We start from the raw sequence: 12,680 nt of genomic DNA, 5'->3' as shown, positions 1-12,680 counted from the left end.
AGTTCTGTTCCTGATAGTAAAAGACAAGTTTTCTTGTCAAAGGGGATGCTGAATAAACAATTCTTTAATGAGGTTGCTATATACTATATATTGTCTATATTGGAGTGGGAATTTGTGCTTTTTACGTTGACATTTCTCCAGGTCCAGAGTTCACAAGTGATTGCTCTTGAGAAAGGAGCTGCTTCTTGAGTGCTTTGTCTTTTGGTCTGCCAAACTGAAATAGGCGAAATGGATGAAGTATACCAGATCTCTTCTACTGAGAAGGTCCAGCAGCTGGAACAAGAACTAGCAGCACAGCTAGCAGAGCTGAAGGCAGAAATAGAAGACAACAGGATACTCCAGGGAATACCCAGTAGGGCATACAGGTAACAAGGATTTCCTGGGGAATGAGGGAGAGAGTGAGATTATAGCAATGCACTGTATCTCTTTTTGTGTTTTTTTGGTCATGATACAAAAGTCTTGTGTCTATATAGGTGTTCAATTTTGAGACCTGAATACAAACATGGGAGCCAGGAATAGCAGCTTTTTCACTGTCTGTCTACCACAGAATTATGGTTGAAATCAAAGAGAATGTCAAAACATAAACTAAACTGATTTCATGTTGTGTATCGCAAACAAAACTTTAAGTCTCCCTAGCATGTCAAGTATTTCCTTCTTACAGTGAAGAGGAATTAGCTTCAAACATAACGCTGGGATGTATAAACAAATGGTCACATATAAGACAGGTGCTCTCACTTTTCTCAGTGGTGATGAGATGCCAGCTATGACAAAGTATCCAGGTTTGGCATTATGCTTCAAGGAAGCTGTAGACCACCTGGAGAATATGTGAAGGGAAACAGGTGAAGACCACTCAATTAGAACACTTGAGACAAAAAGGAAAGGAGCTGGACTTACGTGTCCACTCCGTTTTCTCTAGGTTATAAGTCTTCAGACACATGGGAGATTGCTGTAAAGATGAAGGGAATAAACTTCTGTTTGCACTTATGAATAGGACAGAAAATAATGGGCTACAATTCAAACTTTCCAACGGTTGTGTTAATTAAACACTGATATCTGGGCTAGGAGGTTGCTGACCATCCTTGATTGGAGGTCCTTAAGAAGAGGATAGACAAACACCTTCAGGGAACAGATTTACTTTTCCCTGCCTTCCAGCAGTGAAAGTGGGAGATGATCACAAAGCCCCTCCCAGTCCTACCTCTTTAGGGCTCTAAAGCGTGCCAGTGGAGTTTCCCCTGTATTGCTGTTGGGCAAGACGCAGGAGCCCTTTTTTTTAATGGTCCAGTTTTCACCTATGTTTTTAATTTGCATGCATTCGTTTTATTCAGTTAAACAGAAATTTTGTAATGTATTCTTTCTGTAAATATTTATTTATTTATTTAAATGTTTATGGTTTGAATATTTAAATATTAATTATTTATTAATAAATATTAAACAAAATATTAAATAAACATTAAATACAATATTTAAAATTTAAATATTTAAATTAAAATATTTAATTAACTATTTAAATAAATTAATGAGAATTAAAAACTAGTTCTCCTCCACATGTTTTCTCAGCCCTTCCTTTTGTGATATGGGCATATTAGGAATGAAGTTGTCTAAATTGTGAAGGATGCTTGTCAAGGAGCTCCACTGCATAGTTGTGGGTTGACATATGTGCCCATAGAGTTGACAAGCATCCAGATGGACTTTTTAAGGGCTTTGACTAAAAAATGGAGGTGGAAGAAAACAGTTTGCCAAAAAATGTCTGCTAATGAAATAAGTTCTGCTGCTTTAACATAGGGTTTTCATACCATTAAACTTGTTTACTGTTAACTTCACCATCTGAGTCGTGTTGGGTCTGACAAACCTGTTTGGTTTATACCAGCTTGTGTGTAAAATCCTGTTGAACGTTTGCTTTTTTTTTTTTTTTCTGCAGTTCTGTTCCAATTCCAAAGGATAAATCTTATTTCAGAAAAGAAAGGGAGGTAATACTGAAGAAAGCCTTACAGGTAGGTAGCTAAAATGTACACTGGCTTAAAAAAAATCTCTTTGCTCTTTACCAAGTAGTAACTGAAAATTAAAATCAGAGAAAGTGCTATGTTTTTTGGAATCTGGGCCTGTAAAGACAGAATGGGAAGGGCCATAATGTTGTTTGCACAGTAGTAAACCAGCATAACCTTTCTTTTATTTGAATAATAATGTGGACCTGGCCCTGCAGCGTTTGGTTATGTAAGAACTCCCAATTAAATTCAAAGCCTAAACATTTTTCTGTATTTACCACTTTTTTTTTTTTTTTTTTAATATCCTCCAAAAGAGATCTAGTCAACATGTGCTCTGTTTGCAGGTGACAGAAGCAAAACCTCTTGTTATTCAGGCTGATGTCATGCAGAGGGAGTTAGAGAGCTGCTGGAGAAGGGAGCATACAGCAGCAAACTTCCTCTGCTGCTGCACCAGGTAGGGCTCCCGCTTGCTGCAAAGATCCAGGAGCTTTCCTCTGGCCCAGCAGGCTGCACTGTGCACATTTTAAAATCAAAACAGTATGAAACTCCTTCCTGAAAACGGGCACGAAAATGTTAGTGCTTGCAGTTTCCTTGTATGACATGAAAATTTCCTCCTCTTCTTTAAAGGACAGGAATCTAAGCCAGGTCAGATGGGCTGGGACGAGGTTCTCCTTGTTCCCTGGTGCTTTTGTGCTGTTCTAGTATGTCTGTGTTGTAGGTTATTTTAATTTCTATTTTTAAAGTGGAATCTGAATTTCTAGGTCCAGTGGACTGAATTCTGCCATTTTCCGTATATTAACTGCTTTTTTTTCATTCCCACAATAATCCTTCCACTGGCACAACTTAGGGGAAGTACCCTTGACGGATAAATATAACAGCACAGTGGTCTTTGGTGACTGATTGGTTGTTTTTGGTGTTATTCTCTGATGCTAATGACGATCGATATACTGCTTAAGTTTCCTATAATGTTAAGCTGCTGTTGTTTACAAATGTGTGACTTGTTGGTTATTTCTGATTTTATTTAAGTTTTTTACAGACAGAATTACTCAGCTAGTCCAGAGTAAATATTTGCACATGCTTAGATGGAAGCGATTTTGTACACACAGCAGTGTGATAGAACAGCTTTATCCTCTCTATCAGGTAGGAATGAAAACCTAGGATCTAGCATGTATATATCTAGCGCAGTAGCTGTTCATGAAACACAAAGTGTTAGCAATGGCGCTTTTTTTTTCACCCAGATAAAAAGCTATTAATGTTAGGGGTAATTTGTCTCTGGACATTCACTCTCAGCTGTCTGCTTATGTTCAGTGTTAGCTGCTCAGAGACATTCACTATTTGGACTGAAATTTCCCTTCCCTCATTGGGCTGGAAATACCATTCGTAAGCATTTAGGAAGGAAATAACCCTTTGAGATTACTCTCAAACTAGGATTCCCCATGCAGTGGGAATGCAATGGCCTTCTAGCTAATAAGGGAAGAAGATTCAGAAATGCAGAAATGACGGTGTCTCTTATATGCATAAACAGAAGCAAATTAGTCACATCATGGAGGAATACAACGATGCAGTTCAGAGGGCTGCAAGACTCTCAGCGGCAAGGGAAAGTTTCCTGACAGGAAAGAAAAATCCGGTGAATGTAGTGACGCAGGAAGATCTGATGATTTACACCCGGTGGTTAGTGTGTCACCTACACTCTCTGAAGGGCATTCACCGTTTTCTCCAGGTAAGACGAGCAGTTTTTGAACAGTGAAGTATAATTATGAAACATTCAAGTCTTGGATAAGAAAGTAAACTGAGGAAGATCAAATTCAAAGTAAAAGAAATCTAGGGGTTTGTAGGTAATGAGCTAGACTGCGTACACATGACTTTAAATTCTTTTAGCAGATTGATTTTACTAGAAAGGAAATACTACAATGATAAAGCTGAATTTAGTGAAGTGGAATAATGAGCTCCCTGGGTGCACTGTAGATAGTGTTGGGCTGCTTGGATTTGAGGATATCCAGGAAGAGAAGGAAAAAACTTGGAGAGACTTTTTTTCTGTGTTGTTACTGTGTTGATGTTTTGACAGAGCAGGACACTCTCAAGGGGCTGAGTCACCTCAATAAATAGTCTGTAGACTTGAGGAGTATTTATTTATGTGCCACCTTTCAGAAACAAATTTGAATGTTTCCTTATTTTACCTGGTTTCTTTAATGATTTTATTGCGAGTGCTACATGTCATTGACAGTGACAGTGAATAAACTTCTGGAATTACACACAATGGATAATTATGGTTTGTTTTTTCTCTTTTGTGTTTTATTTTATTACTAAATTTACAACTGAAGAGTTTGTATGCTTTCTAAATGACTGAGAATAACAACAGATATATTCTTAACTCCAGGTTCTCCAGCATTTGCCTATTTCTCACAGAATGAATGTGGCTGATGAGAAACATCCTGATGTGGTCCAAGACAACTGGGACAAATTAAGAAGTGCTTTTGACAAGAAATCAGATATTTTTAATATTGATGTGTTTCCTTTTCCAAGAGTTTTAAGAAGAAATGGTGAGAAATTATCAGCTTTCCTTTAAAACCACAAGTCCTACAGATAATGCATTTGTTGATGTATATTCTTTGAGAAAGGTCAACACTGCAAATGATGCCATCCTTGGTTTGTATGCTTGAGAAATTTGGAGCGTGGCTTTTAAAGTCAGCAAGAATCATGGAAATCTGGTGTCCAAATTCCAGAGTGTGGAGCCCTAAATCTGCAGCGGTCTCTCCTCTGGCCTTACTGTGCCCTGGGCTGCAGAAACAAGTGGTTCAGAAGGATACTTGTGGGATCAGCTCACTGGAGAATCCAGGATGTTGTCCCGATTATGCCAAACCCTGAAACTCACCCTTCCAACTTTCCGCAAGAATATTATTTAAAATATTTCTGTGGGTGGCCTGTTTCTGGAGAAACTAAGAGAAGAGAGCTATTATTCTAAGACTTACACTGAAGTATCTCTAGAAAAATCGCCTTGTGGTTATTTTCAAGTTCTCTTTCCTTTTGGAAGAAGGGAGGGAGTGATGTTGCTTATGTAGAGTTACCTGTGTGAATGGTACTTAGCAAGCAAAACTTGCAGGAACAAAGAATGCAGGAACAGCATTTCCTGTTGTGGAGTGCTTAAATCCTATGATTTAACCCATGCCTTTACAGACAGAGTGGGAACGGTGTGGAACTGTAGGAGCTCACAGGATTGTCTCTGGAAAAGCACAACCCCTCTCTCCTGGGGACTAGGCAGGGTGTACACCTCCTCCTTGCAGTCAAGAAGTGGGCTGGCCAGGGTGGAGGAATGAAAAGGGGCTGTGACTTGTCCTCCCCATCTCCTTTCTCCACTGAAGACCTCTGCCACAAGTGGTGTACCTGTGTGTCTGCGTGGGGTAGCAGGGGACAGCCCTGGCCTGGCATGGCCCAAACAGTGACAACTGATTGAGAGCAATAGTAAGGAAAGTGCAGATTTACCTGGGACAGATAAGGGGCCTTTTAGCCCTTAGTGGTCTAACTAAGCTCTAACTGGTCTAACTGGCTGTACTGGTGCAGCCCTCTTTCACTCCCTAGGCCCAAGGGGGTCTTAGGTATGGCATGCTGGGGAGATACGGCAGCACTGCCCCAGGAGTACAGCGCTACTGGTGTTAAGGTGCAAATGAAGCCCCTTGAACAGGCCAACACTTCTCTCATATGAGCGGGATAGGAGAGGGAGGGATGATCCGTGATCTTGGATACAGTGGGCTAATAATGTATGGAGAAGGATGCAAGACCTACAATGTTACAGAGTTCACCCGAGCCATTCATTTTGCCATGGAGTAGACCTTTATTGGTATTAAAAAGCAACTCAGAAGTGCTCTAGCTCATTTTGATCTTCAGTATCTAGTTATCTAATATTTGAGGAACTGTATCATGTTACCATCATAAGCTTCATTCATCTGCTATCTAGATCTGAGCTTCATAGATGAAATAACAGAATGATTAAACAAGACATTAAAAACAAAGCTGAAGTAAAGCATGGAACAGAAATGCAGATGGCCTTTTATTGCTGAAACAATGAGATAATAAATTAGATTACGTGGAGTTCCACTAAACCCCAAGAGTTTTGCTGAACTTTAGCAAACTGTAACTTACCTACTAGCATCTCTGCGTGTATCAGCAGTACCCATAGGCACTGGGTAAAGGAGAATCAGTTGATACTTATTTGGACTTTCAAAAATCTTTGGAAAAGAAGTAGCATATAAAGTGGTGCTGTTTGTTACTTCTTGGCCTGAGATAAAGAAATAAAAAAAGCAATTGGAATAATGTCCACATTTCTGTACAGAAAAATGATAGCATGGGGCAAACTAAGATTCTGCATAAAAAACAGTGTTAAACATACTTGTCAAAGAGCTGAAAAAAGAGAAAAAAAGATGACAGAACTTAGAGGAATGCAGTTGTTTTAGCTGCTCAAGGATGAAGGAATACCAATATCCTCCAAACCCTTAAGCAAGCCTGAGATGAAGTAAAGAAGGAGGAGAAAACATTTCAGTTCTTCTAAAAATGGGTGCTATATTGCCAACAGACTCTTCAACACTGACACCAGCCCAAACTCAGCCATCCCCAGTACACCCTTGTTTCAGAAGTTTGTGATAGCAGCATCATGCCAGAATCAAATACCAGAGGAGTGATAACCCTGAAATAGTAACATACTTGAAGTTCTTGTGGCATGTGAAGATCTGGGAGGTGTGTGTGTGTGAGAAGAACATTGTACACCCCTAAGCCGCAACTGTGTTCAGTCAGTAGGATTTGTTAGTTGGTGTTCTTTCTGTGCTGGAAGATAGGCACTCCTCCAAGGACCATGGAGGCACCCCGACCTGCAATAGCTGTTAGTCTTTAAGGGTCTGGTGGAAGGTGCTTTCTTAAACAACAAAAAAAATGAAAATAATAAAAAATCCATACAATGTGGATTCAGCCCCCCCCCCCCCCCCCCCCCCATCAGATTCCATTCTCTGACATACTTCTGCTTCAGGACAAAAATAGGGGAATTACATCATTGTGTCAATGCAAAGCAAAGGGCACTGACAGCATTGCCTACAGTCATCTTACAGTCATGTTGCTTAAAGTGTTGATGTTCTCCAGCTGGTCTGATGTTGGCTTTTTGCAGAATCCTGCCACAAGGACACTGCATTCACTTTGCCCCAGCACAGCATTGAAACCGAGGAGCTGAAACCTCAGCTCCAGCTTCTGCTTTCTCATTTTGGTATTGACTACAACCTTAAGGATCTCAAGAACTCAGCTGATGAGATGGAGCTCTTTTCCCTGGTAACTGAAATGTACTTCTCAATACTAAAAAAAAAAAAAAAAAAAGTCTTTAAAAGTGTGGAAGGAAGTTCCGTTTATCACAAGTCAGTGTTCTGCATCATGGAAAAATAAGATTGTGGGCATTTTTTCTCTTGACAGGAAGCAGCAGAAAGGCCCGGCTCGTTCTGACTAAGCTATAGTAGTTACGTTTGTATTTTCAGCATCATGGCTCTGAGTCTCTACATTTGTTCTCCCAGCACTCACTCGTGCTTTTTGTGCATTTTTCTCGAGTTTTCCTGCCCTTGCGTGGTGTCTCCCCGAGCTGTGGTACTTCCACTAGAGGTCGGCTGCAACACACCATTGCCCAGGACCTCGCCGAGCCTCCGCAGCTCTGGGGTTACCAGCAGGAAAACACTGGTTTTCGTCTTTTCTGTCATCCAAAAGGCAAACCCAACTGAAAATCTCCACCATTTGTCCAGGGTCCAAAAAAGATGCGTAACTGCTAAGCATAAATAACATACTGCTTTCAAATACATGGCTTGCCTTACAAATTGCGCCTTGTATGAGAACAGGTGGTACAGCTGAAAAGAGCAAAGGTTTGGTTGCATAAACTGGTCCGTAAGTCGCTTGTCAAATTAACATTTGACTAGTCCAGCTGAACTATCCAAGATAAGCACAGGCAGACCTATTTACACAGCTAGGCAATGGTGTAAATTGCCTTCACTGTAGGCTGGCAGTGGCTTATTAATTTTTGAACAGGATTTTCAAAGTACGTCTTCTAGGCTAATGCTATTCCCACCGAAGCCAGTGATAATAAATTTGCCATTGACTTTGACTGAAAGACAGTGTTTTTGAAAATCCTGGTCTTCTTTTTGGAGGCTCCAGAGTTAACAGTGGGGAGTTTCATTGTGTCTGCTGGAAAGGAAAGAAAACACAGGATCAGAATATCTCCTTCATCACTTTATTACTCCATTTATTTTTTTTTTAGGTGATAATATGCAGTATTACTTTGCTATAGGATTTAATATCTGGCTTGGGAAATTTATAACAGTACTATCTCCTTTTATGCTTTAGGTTGTCCAAAAATTTAGAAGCGTCTTCTGCAAACAGCAGATCATGAGAACGTTTCCAGTTTATGACGCAGAGGTTTCTCAGTCAGAGAACTGGGGCATGCTAGATCCAGCCAGGGCTTGGAAAAAGAGAGCCAACTGGATCCCTTTTTTAAAGGTAACTATGAGGAATTTTCCTTTTTCAGTTGTGTTAGTCATAACCAGTCTTCAGGATGTACCAAGACACATTTCAGCAATTAAATTCTAAAATGTTTCTTTTGACAAATACGGTGATGATTTTTTTAATAATTCAGGCCTTATAAAACTACTATATTTCTGTATAGTCAAGAGCCTCTTTTCATGTCTGTTGAAAATAAGAAGTGAATGTGTTGCACTTTCTTTACTAAATATTGCGTCTTATACCAAAAACATGTAGCAATATTCATAAGTTTTGTGGTTACTTTTATGTCGATCAGATCAAGCCTAAAGTAGATCCCTGGCAGCAAAAGCTTTTGACAAAACTGAAACAATGGAAAAAAGTGGATAAGCTGATGGACCTTCATTCAAAATTTGTAGAGGTAATATAACTTCAAGTGATTTAATTTAAAGTTATTTTAATTTATTTATTGGGCAGCTCCAGGGAAACTGAAATATCTAGAGAAAGGTTACCTCAGGTTTATGTATCATGTGTATATGCCTGAATTCATTAAAGACCCATTACTAAGGTGCTATAGGGATTTTTCCCCCTCTCTTTCTCAGTTCAGCAGTTTCAAAAGGCAGCTTGAACACTTGCATAAATATTCAAAAGTTCACCTGAGTCAGGCCAAAATCAGCCCCAGAATTTGTGTCAAAGGGATTGCTCAGAACAGCTTTTATTTAATGTGACCAAGGCTCAGACCTGTGCTCAAAAGACAAGGAGATGTGCTCCAATAGTGAGGTACAAGTCTAAAACTTGGTAGGGCACAATGTGCCCCAGGGAGATGTTACTGAGTGTCTCTGTTTTGGTTCTAGCTTCAGAGGTTGTCTTGATTCTGGTGATACATTGCCATTTTTGGCCATTTTGAGGATGTCCTGGAGGACAACTCTGTCTAGGCTGCCTGCCATCCAGCCTCCTTGGAAAAATGGCAATGTGCATTCACAGATCAGGCCAGCTTTGCATCTACGATGAGCCTGAGGCAGCCCTAACACCTCGCATCACTGTCTTGCAAAAGGTGATCATCTGTGAAGAGTAGTATTCATTTGTCCTAATTGTCCTAATTGCATCTTATTCACTCACTGTACCCTGCAGGGCTGACTGGCATATGCCCAGACAGCTCTGCTCTTTCACACCTGCTGCAGATGCATGAATGAACTGCAGGGTGTGACAAGTTGGTCAGGTGTACTGGGGTCTTGCAACATTTTCCAGTGACATTTGAGCAGGTCTGGTACCTTCATCTGTAAAACTGGTATAACAGGAGTTCTCTGCCTCTCAAGGATGAGGAAAACTAATGCAATCAAGACGATGAACTGCTACTGTAGGACTAGATCTGTATGAATATGTCAGCCAGTAATACTGATCTGGCGATCAGAGGATGAGATTACTGCCTCTAACCCCCCAGGTGAGCCTGAAGCACTATGAACAACAAGGATACCTTGTAGTTCAGCTCCCAGTTTTACACAGGAACCAGAAAATAAATCCCTTCTCTGAAGCTGTGGAGGAGTTGCGCCCCTGTGTGCCCTCTTTATCAATAATCACATTCCTACCAAAGGGAAAGTCCTTGGTGAGCTCTCTCTTTCTTCCTTTAGTACCTGGGCAGTGTTGGGTACACCAGAGCAGCCTAAGCCATGTCTCCCGCTCATAAGGCTATTTCAGCCCTGACATATCACCGGGCTCCTCGGTCTTCTCTCACCAAGGAACCACTGCTGCAGTCCATCCAAATACTCTTAGAATCATAGAATCATAGAATGCTTTAGGTTGGAAGGGACCTTGACAGATCATCGAGCCCAACCCCCCTGCAGTAAATACCTCTGTCCTCAGGCTTGAAGATGCCCTGCTGTCTAGAAAGGGGGTAGTGGGCTTGTCACAAAGCCCCAGATGATGCTGTATATGTGGTTGAGTTGTGGGCAAGCCTTGATTTGGGAGCCTTGCAGGGGTTGCTGCCTTCCTTGGGGGTGCTAGCTGGAGAGGGGAGGAGGAGGCTTCCCATCTGCATGGGGACTGTGGAAGGCATGAGGCAGAACAGGGGAGAGGGTGTCAAAAAAGCAACCAAAGCAACATGAAAACACCCAGACACAGGCAGAAACAGATACTGCCAGCTCAGCAGGGTAGAGCCCTCAGTTCTGTAGCCATGGGCCGCATGTGGGGATGGTGCCTGCTCTGCTGCCCAGCTGCCTCAGGATTGCTTAGGATCCCATCAGCCTCCTGCATCCTCTTTAGGCGGCCACTTGCTTTGCCTGCACCTGAAGCTGACCTCAGTGAAATGGCAACAGGGAGCCTTCGTAAGCAGCTTCTGTTGGGCTGAAGGCAGGAGGACGATAAGGCTGTGCTGGAGCAAACTACCCTGTGGCTTGAGAAAGGGAAAATGGAAGCTCCTGGCTTCCCACCCAGCTCACCTTCCCCAAGCCTCTTCCCACTGCCTGACTTCTGATTTTGTGTTTCAGTGTCTAACAAGCCTGAAAATAAATATAACTCTAAGGGAACAAAGGTGCTTCACAGTGAAACACCAGATGGTTTGTGTTCAGTAGAGAAACAGTAACAGATCAGAAGCTGTTGATTTCTAACCAGTAAGAAAGTGAATGAAGGAAATGCTTGGGAAATGAACAGAAAAATAATTCCCATAGGGTTTGATATTTAATTTACATTTTTATTAAAGGCTGCTTGCTCCCCACCTTTTAATAAGTTGTTTTTGTTTTGGGTTTTTTTTCCTCCTGTTAAGCAAGGTTCCATTTGTTTTGAATTTTCAGCATCTTTATTCAAAACAGATGGTAAAGAAGAGTCCTATAAAACTCCCGGTCTTAATCCCCTTAGAATTCTTCTCAATGGTTTGCTAGAATTCATATCAACAGAATTTTACTGATGCCAATAATTGCTAAAGCATGACCATGTTCTTCAAATTATACTTCTGATACAAGTGGCAATTAAAAAAAAATCCTGCAAGATTAGGTGTGGTTTTTAAAAATTACTTTTGTGCTACTTCTAATTGTGTTTAACCTGTTAAACAGGTTAAAACCTGTTAACCTGTTAACTAACAAAAGTAAAAATGGCTTTGCAGCTCACTGAGACATAGGAAAAAAGATCATTCTCCTTCCTTTTTCCCTAATGGCTTGCTCACCAAATACGATATGTTTGGTTTTGGTCAAGAAACATGCACACCTCCTTACAGGTGAGGGGTAACAGGAAAGGAGAGAGGGGATTACCCAGTAGTCCCTGCCCTCCCTAAATCTCATTTAGAAAAAAAGTGCTTTTGTATCCTTTCTTATCCGGTGCATGCCCTCTGTATGCTGTGACAGGCAAATCCGTTTCTACGTTTTTCACCTTGGAGAGGGGGCAGCAGACAACTTTCCCAAATAAAGGAGAAGCAGTAACGAGCGGTGCTGCAGAGGGTCCCTCACTAGATGTTCTGAAATGACCCTGACTCACTGCGGGATGGGGGCTGGCATGCTGACTTGTTTGCCTTGTGAATCTTTTGTCCGTATTTGGTGTGGTTTGAAATGAGGTCTCGGACATAGAAAGGGTGATGGAGGGTCTCCAGGAACATGCAGCAGCGGTGTTCGAACCACATCCTGTGCGGTCAAGTTCTGCCACTTCTGCTCATGCCTCAAGACAGCAGAGCTACGATCATGTCTGGAAGGAGATCTATGCCTGCCCTGAGCTCCACCAGGTATTTAGAAGGGGAAATGATGAATAATGGTCAATTAACATGTCTAGCAGGCGTTTGTCAGCTCTGATAGAGGGCACCTCTAACAGATTTCTATTTGGATACCAGCGTTCCCTTTTTTCAACATTCAGTCTCCTGCTAAGCCAGACCTGCCCAACTGCAGCGTATGGTTGCATGCCCAAGCTGCATACGTGACGTCCTCTCCTCCTTGGGGCTCACTAGCTGCTGTGTAGCCACCGGTCCAGTCATAGCACAAGCGGTGTGACATTGCACCTACCTAAAAATAACATGCATACATGCCTGTAGCAGAGCTGGGTGTGAATTTGGCTGCAAGAAATAGAAGTGTGCCCTCGTAGAGGGTGTGGTGATTAGGGAATGGGTTAGCATGTGTGTATGGAGGAGAGGGGAGGAAGGATGGTGGGATGTCTTGGTTGCTGGGGGCCGACCGGCAGCTGAGCACCTGTGAACCTGACAGCAGATGCCTGCTTTGTGCAGGGGCAGGTGTG

At 41.8% G+C, this 12,680-nt stretch overlaps 1 protein-coding gene across 1 annotated transcript in view; it reads left to right on the top strand.

Moving 5' to 3' along the window:
* The first annotated feature begins 228 nt into the window (after positions 1-228).
* The window catches only part of CCDC162 (coiled-coil domain containing 162), a 38,328-nt gene continuing 25,876 nt past the window's right edge, over positions 229-12,680 (top strand). The window contains 8 exon segments of the mRNA XM_075707723.1: positions 229-365; positions 1,919-1,991; positions 3,508-3,702; positions 4,360-4,522; positions 7,132-7,289; positions 8,343-8,495; positions 8,794-8,895; positions 12,013-12,177. Of these exon segments, the coding sequence (XP_075563838.1) occupies positions 229-365; positions 1,919-1,991; positions 3,508-3,702; positions 4,360-4,522; positions 7,132-7,289; positions 8,343-8,495; positions 8,794-8,895; positions 12,013-12,177 (1,146 nt within the window).

This window comes from Pelecanus crispus, chromosome 3 (assembly GCF_030463565.1).
Source record: "Pelecanus crispus isolate bPelCri1 chromosome 3, bPelCri1.pri, whole genome shotgun sequence".
Taxonomy (NCBI): domain Eukaryota; kingdom Metazoa; phylum Chordata; class Aves; order Pelecaniformes; family Pelecanidae; genus Pelecanus; species Pelecanus crispus.
This window is presented reverse-complemented; position numbering and strand designations above follow the sequence as displayed.